Here is an 18,091-nt window from a genome sequence, read left to right on the forward strand (position 1 = left end):
GACGCATTAATAATCATGCTTGGTCTATCTTCTCGCGCACACGTTTCACTTCCTTTTCCACAGCCTGCATCTCGACCATCACACTCGCCAGCTCAGGCAAGGGACCCCCTACAGCCTCCGTGAAAGATTTTTGAGCACTACGGAGAAAAGGTGGCACCAAGATTCCGTACCATCTAATGGGGTCGGAAGAACGGGGCTTCTTCCCCGAAGATCTAGCTTTGTCTCTGCCGGCTCTTGCGCCCCAGGGTTATCCGATGATGTTGTGGAATCCCCAGCCTTAGGGTCACGCTTCCTCTCAGGACCCTCACATTCCAGTGTGGACGCATTACTCGAGTGAGATTGGCTCTCTCCTCCAATCCACTCAGAGGGTTCCTCTGCACTACCACCTGTAGCTTGTTTTATAGTAAAGATGCGACCATAGTCGCCACGCTTGGTAAATTCATCGGACGATTCACCCACACTAGATGCCTCGACATCTTTGGTCGAGGATGGAGGGAGTTCTAGTTCCCTGATGACACCTCGTTCATTAGCGTTGAACGCCCTGAAAACCGACACAAATCGCGCAAGGCACAGCTCCAACTTACACCCTTCTTGTTGCTTTCATACGTTCATCGTAGTAGTCTGCTCCATATCTCCGGCCTGGGGGGCAAGTGTAGTTGGCTTGAGCGAGTGAGAGAAACCCCTAGTCTGGTATTAGCGATTTGTCCTTGTTGAGCCTTGTGTTTCCAAGGTTGTTGTACCGAAGATAGAGTTGTGGCAAGTTCGGCTTGTAATTTCTGATGACGATCTAAGAGATGGAGATACCGTTCGAGAAGAGCGTCCAGCGACCGCAATAAGCCTGAAGAGTCAACTCCCGGAGGCTGTTTGTGCTCGGTTTCGGGTGATTCCGAACCATGGCGAGACGCAGGAGGAGTGGGAATTTGCGCCATTAGGGGAACAAGATGAGATAGGGACCAGAAAGGGCCCGACTTGACAGGAACCGACGCGAGGTTGTCAATTACGCAAGAGGGAAGCTTTAGATGATCTCCGAGTCGCTTCTCCAAATTTATGGGGATCGGCCGAGGAGTCCGATAACTCCGTCATCGCGCCTCCGGGAAAACCAAAAGAATTTCCCGCGAACAAGTCATTCATCACTTCTACCGTTTATCGACCCCCCATATCAGGAAGTGACTCCTGATTTACTCATCTTCGTCTGGTGGTACGAGTGCACTCTCCAAGCCCTGAATAGGAGCTATCCGACTTTCATTTCCCGCGGAAAGTGTGACTTTCCTCTCAACGCCACCTCCGGTTGCGGTGTTCATGGTGCTCAACACCTTGTGAATAGCTTCTTGGAATTGATATTATCATTTCGTTATCGTTGCCTTGATAAATTCCTGGTTGATCGTATTGTGGTCAACAATCGAATTTATCCCCTTTCCAAAACCCCGAGTGTTAAGCCTCCGGGTTAGCGGCTTGAGACGCTAAAGCCGAAGACAAATACGTCTTAGGATCTACCGAACACTATCCGATTGAGCTTGCGATCCTCGCTTCTGTGCTCGCTACTGTTGCTATACGTACAGCTTAACTGTTGTGGTTTTTTTCCCTCCGCTCTTAGCGCTTTCAAGCCAGTCATCATGTCTGTACCTGCATTACAACGGGACACTGCCTTCCAGGTGCGATCCTTGGTATGTACTCCAGAACTATTCCCCTATTGTGGCGGGGTTGAACTGACCTTTTCGATTGATTTTGGGTATAGTTTCGCTCCTTGCTCCGTCAGTCGTCCCAGTTCTCCAATTACAACTTCCGCGAGTACGCCCGTCGGCGGACGAGGGATGCTTTCCGTGAACACCAACTTGAGACGGAGGATAGGAGGATACAAGAGTTGATCCAGGATGGTTTACAGAATCTGCGCATGATGAAGGTCAGTCATGGATATCTTTCTTGCGACAGCGTTCAGATACCCTACCGAATGTTGTGATGCGGCTTTGTACTCCGGAATCGCTGACACATATCTTAGAGGCAAACCGTCATCAGTCAGTTCTATCAAATGGACAGGCTGGTTGTTGAAGGCCAGAAGACGGTTAGTAGCGCTCATTGAGATATCGCCAGTAGCCCGCCGGACGTGGAGCTCACGAACTTCTACAGGGCAAGCAAACTGGAAAAGAAGGGGATATTGTTCGTCAGAAGGATACTGGGTAAGATGAGTGTGAAGCTCTCGTATTACAAGTATACTAATATACGCTACAGTTGGGATTAATTGGAACCAAAGGATCACGAATGAATAAGCGGTTGACACACCACAGGAGGTTCGGAAAGAGGCTTGATTTTCCATTCCGATGGGGACCAAGGATGATGTGATCGATCCAATAGACTTGAGGTGTTTCTTGTATTATTAATGGAACAGTTACATTGTAGGTAGCGCAGTCTCTTATCATCAGAACGCCGATTCTTCTCTCATCCTGCTTGTCATGCAGATAATAATGTAGAGGTGTTGCCAATGTGAGTCTATTGTAGTTTGTGTCACGTGATGATATCGTTCCCTTTCCCGCGACTCCATCGCATCGCGACAGAGACCCCGACAACCCTTCCCAGTTGGGCTCATTAGCCAACGATCTCTTTCATTAGCTCCGCCTCTTTGCTTCATTCGCATAGTTAGCGATACTGGGGTGTTTGGCACGTCTCTTCTTTATCGCGTTGCGGAGGGAAGATCGCAAAACCGTTGTTCATCATGCCACCTACTGTAGGTTTCTCCGCGGTGACATCGCTATCGGCTACCCGAATCTTCGTCATATGCAACATGGGCGGAGACCATATATCAGGGATGACCACTGTACTGACAACTTCATAGTTCAGATCTTCACGCTCCGGTCGTCAATTCGGTGATGGCGCCAACCGCACTAGAACCGGCCAGATCGACCACGATGTCTTCGAAGGACTTCCGGTTCGACGATGGACGCGCCAGCTACAGACCGTCTCCCAAACCCCCAAGCTGGACGGACAGGAATCATTTGTAGAAGGCCCTGGCGGAAAGCAAACGATTCCAGAACACCCAATGCCCAAAGACAGCCATCTATTAACCCCGATGAGTAGAGCGCTCCTCCGTGCGGCCCGTGCAGGGTGCATATATATTCGCAAAGCCACAAAAGATGCAGAGGATGAAGAAAAGGAGGTTACAGATGTGGAAGAACAGCCGGCCTTGCAGACTACGGAGCGTAGCTTTGTTACGCGCAAGTGGAGCACGGTCCCCAGGCACTTGGAGAACTCAGAGGTCGAATTTCTTGCTAAGAGACGACCGGGCTTGCCGTCATTATATGGTGCTACAACTGCCGGTGCCAATGGCGCTGAGAATGGGTCTGCGCCAATGAGGAGGACCCGCTTCAAGAAGGTTGACCCGAACAGTGGAAACATCTCTGTCTACGAGGCCTGGGTGCCGGAAGGGCATAAGATTGAAGGGGAAATTACCAACGACTCTCAACTGGTACCAGAAAACAGCGAAACAATTGTAACACCCGAGGCGCCTGCTCCTGGAACAGTTATTGAAGGTGTTGGCGTGGTCAATGCAGAAGGCGTGGTTGTGGCAGATCCAGCCTCAGCGGCTGTCATGACTCCTCCGAAGAGGCGCCCCCCGCCTCCTAAGCGTAAGGCGAAGGGCTTCGGGAAAGGAAGGAGGAAGAAGGTCATGTTCGCTCCTGGTGAGGGAGCAGATGCAAACGCCGTACACGGAGCCGGCACTGGCGCTGGCGATGGCAGCGCCGAAACAGGTTATGGTAAAGAGGGTGCGGATAGGTCGCGGATTTCAGTCGACCAAAATGGCCAGGAAGAAGAAGAAGAAGATGCTGAGGAGGGCGAGGAAAGCGACGACGGCGATGAGTCTATGCTGGATGCTAAGACACCGGAGACCCCACTTCACCAACCAAGTGCAGAGCCGACAACTGATTCAGCATCTGGACCCGTGCCGGAAGTAGTTCCTACTTCTACTGCACCCGCTACTGAAGCCGTGGTTGCTTCACAACCGCCAGCTCCAAATCCTCCAGCCGTCGCGTCAGAATTACCTGCGCAGGCACTCCCACAGCCACCTGCAGTACCCACTGTATCATTCGCACCACAGCAACCCTTCCAGCCTGTTCAGCCCAGTACTGATCTACCAAGCTCTACCATTCCTCCCGCAAAGCCAACACAAGTGACACCTGCTGAGGATGTGGAGATGACCGGTGTCAGCCCCGAGTTCCCCGCTGACGATGCTGCATCCCTACCCCAGACAACACTGAATACTCAACAGCAGACAGCCCCCGAGATCATTGAAGCACCGACTGAGACAGCCACAGATGCAGTCCCCACACAGCTTCAACACATCCCGCAGGTCACTGCACCGGACTCATTCCCTGTCGCGAAGAGTGAAGATCCAACTGGGAAGCCATTGGAAGCTCCTTCGATGGGACAGACTGACTCGGTAGCCGAAGTAGGCATCGTGGACGAGAATGTGAAATTGGAACCGCCGACTAGCCTTCCACAGATGCCGCCACCAGAACAAGCTCCTCAGCCAGAGCAGGCACTCCAGCCACAACAGACTGCCCAGCCAGTACAAACTCCCCACCCACAACCGACCCATCAGTTAGAAGACACCCCCCAGTCAGAACAAACTGCCCAACCAAAACAAGCTCCCCAGTCGGAACAGATCCTCAAATCAGAGCCAGATTCGTATCCCGAGCCGGCTTTACAGCAGCTCGCCGCCCAGCCAGCTGAGGATATTGTAGAGAACAATGGTTCCAGTCTCTTGGACAGTTTAGAAGCAAGTTTAGGACATGCTCCTGACGTCGAGAAAGGGGGCGAGGTTCAGTTTGGTGATCAAACAGAAACTCTATCTGACCACAACGCTGGTCATATCAGTACGGAGTCTACCGAGCAACCTACATCCATGGACATAGACGTTGACACCATGGACCGGTACACTGAGCCAACCTTGCAACCAGCAGCAACACAACCTGCAGAGCCCATTGAGCCGGTGGCTGACCAACCACCTACACACACCCCAGAAATTGCTACCGAAAACAGCGCAGAGCAAGCCACAGAACTCCCTACGGAACAGCAGATGCAGCCCCCGACGGAGACACCGATAGAGCCATCAATAGAGCCTGCTACTCAAGAATTCACGCAAGCTTCTGTTGAGCAGCTAGTCGAACCTACCGTGGAACAGACTGAGCCGAAAGCGGAGGAGCTGGCCCCAGTGCAGGTGGAAGAACCACTTGGAGAGCCCCAAGGAGTACAACCACCTGAAGCACAGCCAGAACAGATTCCACAACAGAGCTCAGCACAAGAAAAAGAACCTTCCCCGGCTAGTAATTCAGAAGCACCTGCAGCGTCACTCCCAGAACTGCCGCAAGAAACACCTATCGAGCAGATTCCACAGCCTACGGAACAAGCAGTAGCGCATCCTTTCCTGGAAGCGCCGGTGAAGCCGTCAATGGAACAAGTAGAGGAGCGACCCGATGCTTCTCAACCAGAGACGACACAGCCTCTCCAAGAGGATGAGCCTCTGCCACCACAGCAGCCGGTTGAACTCCAGTCACCCCGGATTGCGACTCCACCTGCACCAGCCAGTACAGAAGACGTCCAGCCCGGACCCATCGAGAACAGTGAAACCAGTGAAACCCACGAGTTAACTGCACCAAATTTCTCTCCAATCTCTGACTTGAATCCTGAGCTTGAAAAAAAAGAGGAAACAGAAACACAGCCAAAAGCAGGGGAGACAGCACCAGCACCAGCACCGGGGCCTGACACTGTTCAAGACCCATCGAGCTAATCTGCACATAGTATATAGTATTTGTTTGGGGGCAAAGGGCCGCTTGATTGAACTGGAACCAGGCGTATATCGGTGTACGGCGTTGTATTGTGCTGGAAAGGGGATTCTGGATTTTAGGACCAGGCATATTTGGATCGATCGCATGTTGTATCATAGGAGTATCCACAAGTCAGAACGTCATACAAAGCTCACACCTCCCGTTCTCATGATAACCCGCAAAAGACAGGAGAGTCGCGTATCGCAGAGGCCGAGAGCGATTGAAAACAAACCATGGCATGCTAATCTCTTCAGTACGTTATGAAACGATTCCAGCGTTCAAGTGATTCTAAACTAGCTGTCGAGCCTGAATAGGTACATACATGTCAACCAGAACTAGGACTGTAAAATTCTGTATGCAGGCACCTTGAGTGTCCGGGCATTTCCAGGTAGTCGAATGGAGTGATTTTTCAGTCAATGATGTGTAGATCCTCTTGACTAGGTTTCTTCACCGAATGACTACCTGCCAGGTCAAGTGACTGTGACCATTGAAGCAGGATGTGAGTCCATGTGAGAATTATCCTTCCTCACTACTCCCTTGGATGTAAATGTGATGTTGTATTCTACTTAGATTCGTCGAACTTGCCTCAATATGGAAAGGGACTGGTAGAAAGGATTTGCCATAGTATACTAAATATATACGAGTGCAACGCGCACTTGTATATCTCTCTCTCCACTGCAATAATACAGAAATTGAGGATCTCATTAGCAAAGTCAAAATTGATTCAGTTAATTAAACCAGCTAGTGATAGACATCATCGACCTAGACAACTGAACTTATATCCTGTCGACTAACCAGCCAGGAAGAAAGTAGTAACATTACAGCAATAACACCGCCTCTGCAAGTCAGATCTCGTAACACAGCAAACATCAAAACCAGTGAACAGGAGTGTTGGACACAAGAAGAAAGATAGAATACCGTCAGACCATACCAACATCGAACCCAAGGTTGATCGATGACGACGCACAAGGTGTAGTGGAAGCAAAAATAAAACATTAGGCCAAAATACAAGGGTAACTTATCATCAAGAGGGAAACAACGAGCAGGAATTGTCAGTAAAGAAAGAGATAAGAAAAATGAGAGAAATGGAGCAAGCTCCCCAAGAAGTTAGAAGAAAAAGATAGCCGTGGACGAAGCAGTATTCACACAGTAGATCAGCCCAGGATGAAGCATCTGAGGTATTCTTATGGAGCCAACATGCCCAAATTGATCATGCCTTGGGGTTCTTAGCAGCCTTGCTTGCTGTCTTCCCGCGAAGAGTACTCTCCTTGACTTTAGAAGTACGCTTGGCAGGACTCTTGGTCTTAGTGTCTTCCTTCTTCACTGTACGTTTGCGAGTGTTCGTCCCCTTAGCAGCCTGGAGAATCTTCGCTTTAGTCTTCTCGGATGGACGGCTTAGTTTAGATGTTGATGGCGCCGACTGGGTTTTGGTTGTCTGCATCGGTTTCCTGGCTTTAGTCTTTGTGGTTTTGACCTTCGGCAGTTTAACTTCCTTCTTGGATCTGGCATTATCTTTCTTCACTTGGCGCCGTGCTGGGGTTGCGATGGCTTTCTTGCTTGTCGTCTTGGTGGCCTTTGTGCTGACACTCGTTTTCGAACTAGTTTTCGATGTTGTAGTTGCTTTGGAAGCAGAAGAACGTGCTTTGGAAACCACCTTCTTCACACCAGACTTGATGGACTTCGGACCAAGAAGCTGTCGCTTATTGACGCGCGAAGTAGATCCACTCAACACCTTCTGCTTGGTGATGCTGGCTTTTTTATTGTTATTCTTCGAACTAGATTTCTTCTCGTTTTCAGCCCTCAGTTCCTTCTCCTTTGAACGCTGCTCTTTCTCCCGCGGTCGTGGTCCAAGGATACCACGGCACCTGTCTGATCCACATCGGCATTGCTGAACGTTTTTCTGAGAATAGGGGCTACAAGTAGCAGGTCAGCATCGACAATCCCAAGTTATATGGTAAGGTAACCATACTCAAAGTTATAGTCATAGGTCAGTTCGTCCCCGGTCATGATTCCGCGATCACCAGCAAAAAGCGCCATACGCGGTTTTCCCGCGACTGTCCATTTTTCCATCCGACAGTTGGGTTCGCAAGAATGGTTTACAAAACGAGCGATAGAGCCCCTGGTAGCATCGATGATCATGTTCTGATCGAAGTACATTAGGTAGTAGCACTGATAGCAGTCAATACGTCGCCCATCCACCAGAGCAAGGGGGGAAAGGATGCGTACCTCGTTTTTTTTATAAATCGTCCTCATGCGTTTCTCACATTCCGCTTGCGTTATGATCTCTCCTGTGTATTCCACGATGACCTGGTTAGGCTCGAACGTGCGGTTGCTACGAACGCCATATCCTCGATCTTCCGTCTTGATGACTTCAACACCGATATTGTATTTCCCGCCCACTTTGGTTCTCTGCTTCAGTTCCTCGAAATTCCGATTTCCACACTCGGGGCCCACACCACAATTGCTGTCATCACATTCATAGAACATGTAACGGTTCTGACATTCCTCGTCACAGCCAGTTTCTTCCGCACACATGCACTTGGAAAGCTCCAATGGCTTGTTTGCTCGCCATATGCTGGATGCTTCCCCTACAAAGACATCTAATTCCGCAAGTTAGCCATCATCGCGAGTGTCTGCTACTGGTAATCATACTCTTGTTTGTCTTTCTCCACTCATTGGGCTTGGGCTGACCCGAAGGAAGCGGAGAAAATATATCGAAGGGGAGTTCAAAATCTCTTCCTTGTTTCAATAGTCGATCTCCTGCAAACATTGGCATAGGAAGCAGTCTGCGTTGTGTGGGACCTTGGCTTCTGCGCTTTGCATTTCTGTTCCTACTCTGCAGGGGCCGAGACTCTGTGTATTCCTGGCCTGTGTACAATCCATGAGCTAACCAGCGCTTTGTCTTGGATCGAGTCACAGGCTTGGGAGCCTCCTGCTCGGTGTCTTCATTTTCCTGGATTTTGGCAGGGAGATCGCTTTCAGAAACACGCCTCTTTTTCGCTGCAGGAGCCTCGCTGGCAGCCTTGACCGGTTCCTCCTTGGGAGCAGTAATTCGAGGTCGTAAACTAGCACGCCGGCCAAGTTCTTTACCCTTTCCCACCACGTCACGCGAGCGTTTGCCCAAAATGCTGCTAGCCCGGCCAACAAGGTCTGAAGCCTTCTCTAACAGACTCAAACGAGACGAGCGTCTTACTGGCGACTTGGTTTCCTTAGCCGTTTCAGTAATTTTGCCCTTATGGCTGCCCCCTTCCTCAGTCAGGATCCGCTCTACGCGCTTCCGTAAAGTGCGTTGTTGCAGTGACGTGCCCATGTCACTGGCCTGCAGCTCTTGCGAGGACTTAGAAACTGGAGTATCTGGAGCCATTGGGTGGTCCCCTTCGGTCTCCATATTGTCTTGTGCGAGCGTTGCCTCACTCCAGGACTCCATGACCGCTATGCTGTGGCGCAGGTGGGAGGCCTGGGACCTCTTCCCGCCCTCAGCTTTATCGAGCAGAGCCTCCTCCGAGACCGCGGAGTCATTTTCGCCAGCCGTAGACAAGGTCCCTTGGTTATCTATCTCCATGTCGCCGTCGAGTTGTGCCTCCCCCCGTAAAGAGGCGCGTGTTACACGTGTAGATCTTCGCCGTGCAGTCGGCTTTTCCTCGGTAGACGCGTTTTCATTGTTACTGGAAGTCTCCGAGCGACTGTTCTCGGGGGTGAGGAGTTGTTCTGAATACTCAAAGGCCATTGTGTCGTCCGCGGGCTCGTGAGCGTGCTTATTGAGGTCTGAAAGGGTTGCGGGAGTCGCGGGAGGCGCGCCGGCTGAACTAAGTTGACTTTCCATCCCAAGGGTCTCGGGACTGATTTGCGGTGAGTATTTGGGACTGCAGGGGAAGGGAGACCGCCCGGAAGGGTGAAACGATAGTGCCTTTGAGGGGTTTATGCGTCAAATAAAGAGGGGGACTGAGGTCCGGCTGAGCTGACCTGATTTCCCAGGTACGGGGGTCGAGGTGGCTGCCTCTTATCAGGAGTGACTGTGTTAGGGCCTACACTTTGGGGATCATATTAGAAGCTCAAAAGAGAGGTCTCTGACACGCAACTTCCGACGGGCAAATGGCAGCGAGAAGGCTGACTTGAGGGGCACGGGCGTGGTATGGAGAGGGAATGGGGGAGAAGAAGAAGAAGAGATGCGGAGAGGGTTGAAGAAGTCCGTATCGAAGGCACGGCGGAATGCAGAACCACCAGGGAAGCGAGACAACCACCAGGCCAGACATTCGGCCCCACGCATAAATCCCCCCTGAGGGTAAGCAAGAGTAACACTCCATGTAATTGGAGCCCAATTGTTTGGTCTCAGACCAGTGCATACGCCACCGCACTATCTACACCCTCCCCATCCATTCCATCCTGATATTGTCCCATTCCCATCCATGGGCGCTCACCATCAGCTGTCATGACGCTACATGCCCTGCGATCTACTACATACCATTTCGGATCTGGATGGATTATTCATAGTCTATCTGCAGGTTGGGGTTTCGATATCATACAAAATATCCCTCGTATAACGTAATATCAAAGCCCAAAACCAAGAGTTGCCTCGAAGCAGATTCGTCGAGGTAAACAGAAGGAAAAAAAGGAACCGAGGCACAAGAAGGAGAGTGTGGGGAAAAGTACAAATAAACAAATCAAAGACGCTTGGCTCAACGTGTATATAAATTGCCTTGACAGATTGGTATGGGCAGAAGAAAGTGAAGATATGCCTATTCATGCATTGAGGAGGCAAGATGAACCCCAAAAAATAAACGAAAGAAAATAATAAAGGACCGTAAAACCATTATTACTAGAACGTATCTTTAGAAGAGAAAGAGAGAAACTAAAGATGGCTGATGCCTGAGAAAGGTAGAAGAAGAGCCCTATCTATGAAAACAGTGTCTGGTGGGCGCCCCATATTTTGAGAGTATCGTTATAGAACTCAGTCCTGCGGCTGACCAGAAGGGACATGCTGCATCTCTATGCCTGCTTGAGCTTCAACGTCTCGTGGAAGGTATTTTCGTTTCACCATGCTTAAGCGCTGGTCACCCTCGTGATATGACTTCTTGAATTGCATATATGTCGGGGGCCGTGGTCGCCCAAAGACGGATATCCAATTCTTCAGGATATTTCCTTGAGTAAAGGGCCGATGACGGTCCGCTTTCACAAACTTGTGGGAATTTAGATATTCCCTAGTAGTCTCTCCCCGGGCAACCAGGAATAGGTGGTAGGCCCAGAGGGAGGCTGGGTACGGAGCCGCAACGGCTCCATAGAGGACCATAGCCCAAGGCACCCTCCATTTATCGATCGCATTATTGAAAGAAACGCCCTCTCGTGATCGATATACGAGGATATGTGCCAGACTTGCGCCGATTAAAAACAACGCGAGGAGTGTGGACGAGCCCACAAAAGTGAAGAAATACCGATAGTTGCGACGGCCGACACAGTTGTTAAGCCAGACGCAATGATGATCAAGCGTTTCGATACAATTGTCGCAGACACGACAATGATAGCAACGCGGAGGTCGCCATATATTGCAGGTTTTGCAGAATTTCACTGGCACGTCCATCGCTGCAACCTCAGAGGTCGCCAACTTAACCATAACCCAGTCATTCGTTGGCGGACCGATCGCTAGCGGATCATCTGATGGATCTGGCGGCGGCATCGAGTGAAGATTACGAGGAATGATCTGACATAGGGGAATTAGCGACAAAGACGTTGTGCCTTATACTGGAGCTCTTTCTTACCCCGGGGTCAACGACAGAGGCGTGCAAAAACGAGGAAAAGCATAGATAGAAGAGATAAGCGAACAATATAGGAATAGCGGGTGAGATATTGTGCCAAAGCCAAGGTGCCCTGCGCAAGGTCAGCAGTGATTTTTTTTCGAGCAGATCGACTCATATAGGGAAGGTATCTTACGAGAACCCAAAGAATAAAGCTGATGGCACAACTACCAATACTCCGGTTGCAACATTGACGGGCTTGTCCCGAGAATTTTGAAACCTCCCACCACCACAGAAAATAGTGTTGCCAAGGAAATATTCATAGTTCTTGCCCAGATGGCTTTTGCTTACCGCCCGACTCTGTTTCTCAATGGATCCTGGAGACGAACCGGCAGATGACAGCCGCTCGTGATTCCGACTATCGCGATGCTCTTGGCCACCGTTTCTATTTGGTGGAGATAAGAAGGAAAGAGGAGATCTTTGGGAAATGTCATGACCGCCTGGACTAGTAACACCCACGCTCAAGTTGAGGTGAGGCTGAGAAGGTTGGTTCTGTCTTTCTTTGTCGCGTAGAAGCATAGCACTTTCGCCTATACTTCGCGCTGTTGTATTACCAATGGGACTGGCGTTTGATGTGTTTCGGTCAGGGAGAATGGGGTCTGTGAATTCCGTGCCTCGAGACGGAGGAACGTCCTGCTCCTGTGGAATGGAGCTCTGAGCAAGCGTGCTATTGGATATTAAACTGCGCCTATTTTGACTTGCGTGATCACCCCAGTCTTCCGATGATTCTGTCCCTTTCGTCATAGGACGGCCTCGATGGGCTTGGAGTCGCTGAGAAGATAACGGCCGAAAAAAGCCTTGCGCTGTCAATGAAGGAATGTGGCTCCGGCTCAGTCTGCTATTCGAGCTTCCTGGCCGGGTTGCTGGTTGGCTGGTAACAGAACTCCTCACAGGGGGAGGACCGGGCCTACTAGACACGGATAGCCGTGACCGGTGCGGTGCGTACGAGGAGATTCCGGTATTTGATTGTGACTGATCCCCATCTTCAGAAGTCATATCCTCCGTTACTCGAGACGAGATACCTCCCACGGAAGGCGGACGAGGGATACCCAGCGCATGTTGCGTGGGCCCCGGATGTGGCGCATCACTTGTTTCTGAGTTGACTGGTGAGAATGCCATGATGTTCTAAATGGGTAGTTGCTATGCTGCTAGCAATTAATGTTGACTATCATGTTGTGGCTAGACGAAGGAGAGGGATATTGAGCGTGATATCAGCCAAGGGTCGCTGTAATCGAATGCGCGAAGAACAGAACTGGGATAAGAGTTGATCAAGGAGCGACAGCAACGACGAAAGAGCAAAAGAAAGAGAAAAAATCCGAAAGTATGGTCAAGTTAAAGAATGTAAGCAACCTATGCATCAGGACTGTCAGTAAGCCCTGTGCGATTTCCATGTCAAAAACGCGGCGCCGAAGATAGCCTCCCCCTATACGATTCGACAATAGGGATTCCGAACAGCACGAACCTTTAAATAGAGTTGCGATCGACTGCAAAGCAGCTAACAAGCCAGTTACATCACGACAGCGACGCGAGCTGCATGCTGTGTAAGTCCAGGAAAGCTGAAGGAAGGAACAGCAAAAAGACACCCCTCGCCCGTCCAACGGCGTGCACGAGCATTATCGCATTTGATGCAATCCCCTACTTGGCCCAACCCCAATCCGGTTAGGGCCAGCTGGCTAGCCGGTCCTGACTAAGCCTCGGGAGCTGATGGGCCAACGAAATGTCACCTGATGTGATGCGCCGGCAACATCATCGTCCGACACCCACGCATTCTCCCACCTCTCTAAAGAGATCTCCGGTTTACCTCACCACCTTCTATACCTCGCAACTACCAAAATGTCGTCAATTGCCGCCATGGCCTCCCGCCGGGCCTTTGCCCGCCAGTCTGCCTTCCGTGCCCCCGCTCGCCGTTTCTACAGCTCCAAGTTGGAGGAGGCCAGCCTCGACAAGGCTCCTCGTCGTGACCCTGAGCTTTACGTACGCAGCTACTTTCGTCTGATCAATTGGGCTGATGGAATTGAACTCTAATCTTCTATAGGTCCTGCTCGGTGTCATGTCCGGTGCTTTCCTTGCTGCTGGATGGTGAATATCCTTCCCCATACCCACTTTTACAACCCGCGACCGGCCGCAAAAATTCCCCAATTGCATGTGGAAGCCAAACAGAATATTAACAACTCTTTCCTCATGACAGGTACTTCGGCAAGAAGCCCACCTCCGTGAACTCCGAGAGTAACGTGCGCATTGGCGAGAGCGCCATGCCTTGGGAGCGTGAGGACGACGGCAAGGTCTACAAGTACCAGTACCACCCTCACGGTGACAAGAGCCAGCCCCTCAGAAACGCCCCCAGCGCTCTGAACACTGTTATTGTGCCCAATGTTACTCTGCCGGCTGTATGTTCAATCCCCACCTTGCTTCAGGATGCATTTTTATATATCGGCTTTCGCGATGTTCGAGAGAGAATAGCTACTAAGATAATCCCTCAGGATCTCCACGAGCGCTACAACAAGTACGGCAAGGAGGAGTGGGATTACTAAATGGTCATACAGCTACATAGAGGGTTATTAGGGGTTTGGTTGAGAGGCATCTCAACACTGGTCGCTGTATACTAAAATTGCTGTGAAGAGTAGAGAAGCGTTGTGCATAGTACATCTTGACGGGAATCAATTGGAGACTGCTTTTGTGCATTACAAGGAGCTTCTAAGTGAACAGTGGTATACGTTTAGGCCGTCGACCCTGTGGGAAGTAGTCATGTACAAAGTCACATTTCGTTAGATCAAAGAGGGATAAAAAAAAAGATTAGTCTCTGGAAAGGAAGTACAAGAGAAGAGGATGGTCAAGATTGACGATTGTTGAAACAAAAGGAAAGGAAGAAAATTCGCGGTAGCAGAATGCAAAAACCCAAGATGCCTCGTTTCCGTTCACTCCAGGAGGTTAGTTAGTCGCCTCGTTCCCTTCGCTGGCGGGCTTTGCTTCGGGAGGATTAGGCTCTGCAGCAGAGCTTCCCCCCGCAGCGGAGGCGGGGCCATCATGTGCAGCTTGTTTTTGCTTCCCAATAGTCTCGGGATTCTGACCCTCGACGTCTGGATGCGGTGGGGCTACTTGGCCATTGATCATTTCGACCTCATGGCCGTGTTCCAAGCGAGTGCGAGTTTCATGGCGAGTCTCGAAGGATACTTTACCCTCCTTGGCAAGGGCGGCAACAAGGTTCTCGTCTAAAACATTGCCGTCCTGATCACGGTATTCAACTCGTGCCTTAGCAACAGGCGGCTGGGGCTCCGGGGTAACACTGGCATCTTCTGCTTCTTCCTGGAGGATTTGTTGGTCTTGCTGTGGTGGAGGGACTACAGGGACCTCAGGGGGAGGTGCCTGTGTTGTTGGTATAGCGACATTGGTATTTGTAAAGTGGGTCACATATTGGCCAAGCTAATGTTTCCTTGTCAGCCGTCGTGATGCGACACGCCTAGTAGCCTCGTCGGGGAGGTTGCCATTCCGGAACACTTACGTCAGTATGGAAAGTGTTGCAGTCGAAGTCCCAGGTATCCAAAAGTTTCACCTTGCGGCAAGCGTCTTGAGTCCAGGGGTTGCCATAGACCAAAGGAGAATAGAGAGTGAAAGTGAAGATGCTCAGTGCGAGGAAAATACCAGCCAATGCCTTGCCAATGGCGGGCTTGGATGCTAGTCCAAGAGCATGGATACGGTTGGCGAGGAAGTCAAATTCTTGACACAAGGTGATAATGGCAAAGTAAAGCGCTGGAAGATAATGATGGAGAAAGAGCTGCCGAGCCATGAGGTAGAAGGGGAAATAGTGGAAGGCCCATCCCAGGACACTTGTGCCAACCTCGTAGTCAAATCTTTTGAAATTGACGTTGCGGTAGTCGGCACAATTACGTTGCCAGCGAAGAATGGAGATTCCCTTGAACAGTACATAGATGCCAATTGCCAATGTCGAGGACCACCAGATAAGTGGGTTGCCAAGGAGGTAAATCTGGCGATGATCTGTGCCCCAGAAATTGATGCCACGGAGCAGCGTTGGCCACGACGGGGGTCGCGAATCCCAAGCGTGAGACTCCGTCAATCCCGCATTGGTCGTCCACATCACCTTCTGGAGCTCCCAAAACTTGCCCAAAAACCCGGGATTTCGGTAATTAACTTTCTCTGCATCCGCCGGCAGCATTGGGTGGCTGTTAGACTCGATGTACCAGACACTGTTGGGCAAAGTGCCTCCCTTCGCGCAGGTCACCTCCTGCTGCTCCCAACCCCAGTCGGGAAGTTTGACTTTGTGAGAGAATAGGACACAACCGGTCATGACATGCACTAACTTGAATTTGGACTGGATGGTCCTCAAGCGCTTCTTTGCTTCTTCACCCTCTGACATCGATTTGACGATCTCTACGCGGAACATGTCATTTGCATCACCAGCAAAGCCCTCGAACCCATAGGCGGATACTTCATATTGCCAATCCGCCTCAGTGACAGGTGGGCGCTCGTCGTGCGAATGGACTCTCCTCTGAGTCATCAAGTGGTTCAATCTAATGATAGCACCATCTTCAATATACTCGGCGGTAATATTATCCCAGGCAAAAGGACCCGCGATTTCTCCGTCGGGACCAAGAGGTTGAGTCTGGTTCTCCGCAATGAAGATGTTGTTCTCGTCCTTATGCGGATAGAGCGTGATCTGCTGTTGTTTGCTTCCCGTGGGGTACATGTGGTTGTGAGAATGAAGGTAGCCACCCTGCGTATTAAGGTGGCGGAGACTGATACGGGAGCCGAAAACAACGTCAGCGGGGACATCTTGCATTGCCTTCGAATTCAATGTAGCCTGGAACTCAGACGACATAAACCCATCGCCCTCACCCGGATTTACCAGGCACAGGAAATGGATTGCAAACATTCCACAGTAGAAGCCCAATGGAATCACGATGAGGCAGAAGAACCGAGCAAAGAAATGCTTAAACCACAAGCGCTACAAGGACATCAGCTAACAATTAGACAAGGTTCTAACCCTAGAGCACATACCGGAGTGACATTTTTTGTATCCCCGAGGAGAACCCATAGTTGAATGATGGTGAGAGAGCCAACCCAAGCCACCGTGAAAAGGCCAACCCATTTGACACTTAAAGTAGCACCAAGGCATAGACCAGTAGCAGCTAACCAAAACCACCAGGGTCCACGGAAGGCGTGCGATGGGCCTAGTTCTTGCTGGTTCGTAAAAGATGTGAAGGACATGGCCGTAAGCGCAGTAAAGAACACCAGCGGCGAGTCTAAGAGGATTAGACGAGACTGGGTGACCAGGGCATTCTCTGTTAGGTGGTTAGCGCGTGTGGGTATCCAGACCAAGAAAATAGATCAACTCACCAAATATCACCACACCAGCACCCAGCACGGCAGTCGTGGTGCGGCATCCCGATGCTTTCAACGTCAAGAACATCAAGGACACCGTAAGCACACCCATAATAGCTGGGAGCATTCGCATTGCCACATATGGGACGTTTGCTTCCAGATAGTCCTTGCCGATTTCCTTGAAATCGAAATCGCCATTGAATCCAGCCAACCAACCGGCAAGTGTAAGGAGAAGTTTAGCAAGTGGCGGGTGAACATCCATGAAAAAGCGGCCCTTGATATATTTCGATGCAAAACCACCAAAACTGTGGGTATATTAATTAGCCCAATGCGGGTCGTCTCGCGCAATTACAGAGATATTAGGACATACTGGACTTCGTCGAAGACAACGCTTGTCGGCTGATAGATTCTAAAAAGACGGACAGCGGCAGCGACCAAGGTGACGAGAACTAGGGCCTTGTAGTCGGAAGTAGGAAGGCTGAAGATACTGTTGTCCTTAACTCCATCCGAGCCATAATTCAACGTCTCTGCGGCTGCCTTCTTGCGATTTTTCGGTTTCGGGGAGCGGCTGGAGGAGCGGCTTGCCTTTGTCGGAGGCTGGACGTCCAGGGCGTTCTTGGATTTGGGCGGCATTTTGGCGCCAATGAGGTTAAATAGACTAAAGATCGGAAGAAAGGGACGGTATCAAAGGATATTAAAAAGGAACGAAGACCATCAAGAGATATCACAGATACGCGAAGAGGGTAAGCACGAGGTATGGAGGGCTCCGACTCCAGATGGAGCTTTCAACAACCCCACGCCGAGCAATGGAACCAAATAACAAATGAGGGCAATCAATCAACGAGAGTAGTAGGTTAAAAGACTATACGCCATGACAGAACAAGAAGAAGAAAACAACTAGAAAAGATACATCGACCGTTGGTGAGGAAGACAACACGTGTGGGACAAATTAGGGAGACGAATGAAAGCGGTGTTCCGGTTTAAGGCCAGATCGTCGGCGGACAAGGAGTTTGAGGTTGGAGTTGACTAGCAGAGGAAGCTAAGTCACGACGGAGAGTAGTCCCGGTGGCAGCGGTGGTTTGGCATTCCCCACGAGAACAGCCCCTAAATCAAACAAGACAGAAGAACACAAACCCTTTGTCCAATGCG

At 50.5% G+C, this 18,091-nt stretch overlaps 6 protein-coding genes across 6 annotated transcripts; 2 read left to right on the forward strand and 4 right to left on the reverse strand.

Moving 5' to 3' along the window:
- Positions 1-13: 13 nt before the first annotated feature.
- On the reverse strand, positions 14-929 carry ANOM_003649 (uncharacterized protein; the record flags this gene model as incomplete). Its single annotated transcript, XM_015548906.1, has 4 exons — positions 14-108; positions 171-541; positions 585-682; positions 741-929. The coding sequence occupies 4 exons, from the start codon at positions 927-929 to the stop codon at positions 14-16; spliced, it is 753 nt and encodes a 250-aa protein (XP_015406797.1).
- A 341-nt stretch (positions 930-1,270) lies between these two features.
- Positions 1,271-5,779, forward strand: ANOM_003650 (uncharacterized protein; the record flags this gene model as incomplete). Its single annotated transcript, XM_015548907.1, has 5 exons — positions 1,271-1,664; positions 1,736-1,900; positions 1,997-2,059; positions 2,125-2,174; positions 2,833-5,779. Coding segments are annotated over 5 exons (3,381 nt in total), but the record flags the coding sequence as incomplete, so codon positions are not given.
- Positions 5,780-7,026: 1,247 nt separating this feature from the next.
- ANOM_003651 (putative histone-lysine N-methyltransferase (Ash1)) lies at positions 7,027-9,639 on the reverse strand (the record flags this gene model as incomplete). The annotated part of the gene is made up of 4 exons (XM_015548908.1): positions 7,027-7,729; positions 7,786-7,985; positions 8,043-8,416; positions 8,469-9,639. 4 exons carry the CDS (start codon positions 9,637-9,639, stop codon positions 7,027-7,029), a joined length of 2,448 nt encoding a protein of 815 aa, XP_015406795.1.
- A 1,125-nt stretch (positions 9,640-10,764) lies between these two features.
- On the reverse strand, positions 10,765-12,724 carry erf2 (palmitoyltransferase ERF2; the record flags this gene model as incomplete). Its single annotated transcript, XM_015548909.1, has 3 exons — positions 10,765-11,511; positions 11,570-11,678; positions 11,742-12,724. The coding sequence occupies 3 exons, from the start codon at positions 12,722-12,724 to the stop codon at positions 10,765-10,767; spliced, it is 1,839 nt and encodes a 612-aa protein (XP_015406794.1).
- A 640-nt stretch (positions 12,725-13,364) lies between these two features.
- On the forward strand, positions 13,365-14,292 carry ANOM_003653 (uncharacterized protein). The gene is made up of 4 exons (XM_015548910.1): positions 13,365-13,579; positions 13,641-13,684; positions 13,794-13,992; positions 14,086-14,292. Exons 1-4 carry the CDS (start codon positions 13,439-13,441, stop codon positions 14,134-14,136), a joined length of 435 nt encoding a protein of 144 aa, XP_015406793.1. The 5' UTR covers positions 13,365-13,438; the 3' UTR covers positions 14,137-14,292.
- On the reverse strand, positions 14,239-17,575 carry pmt1 (protein mannosyltransferase 1; the record flags this gene model as incomplete). The annotated part of the gene is made up of 5 exons (XM_015548911.1): positions 14,239-15,025; positions 15,105-16,565; positions 16,619-16,902; positions 16,958-17,247; positions 17,313-17,575. 5 exons carry the CDS (start codon positions 17,573-17,575, stop codon positions 14,534-14,536), a joined length of 2,790 nt encoding a protein of 929 aa, XP_015406800.1. The 3' UTR covers positions 14,239-14,533.
- Between the last annotated feature and the right edge of the window lie 516 nt (positions 17,576-18,091).

Source organism: Aspergillus nomiae (genome assembly GCF_001204775.2).
Source record: "Aspergillus nomiae NRRL 13137 chromosome Unknown contig00138, whole genome shotgun sequence".
In the NCBI taxonomy this organism is placed as follows: Eukaryota; Fungi; Ascomycota; class Eurotiomycetes; order Eurotiales; family Aspergillaceae; genus Aspergillus; species Aspergillus nomiae.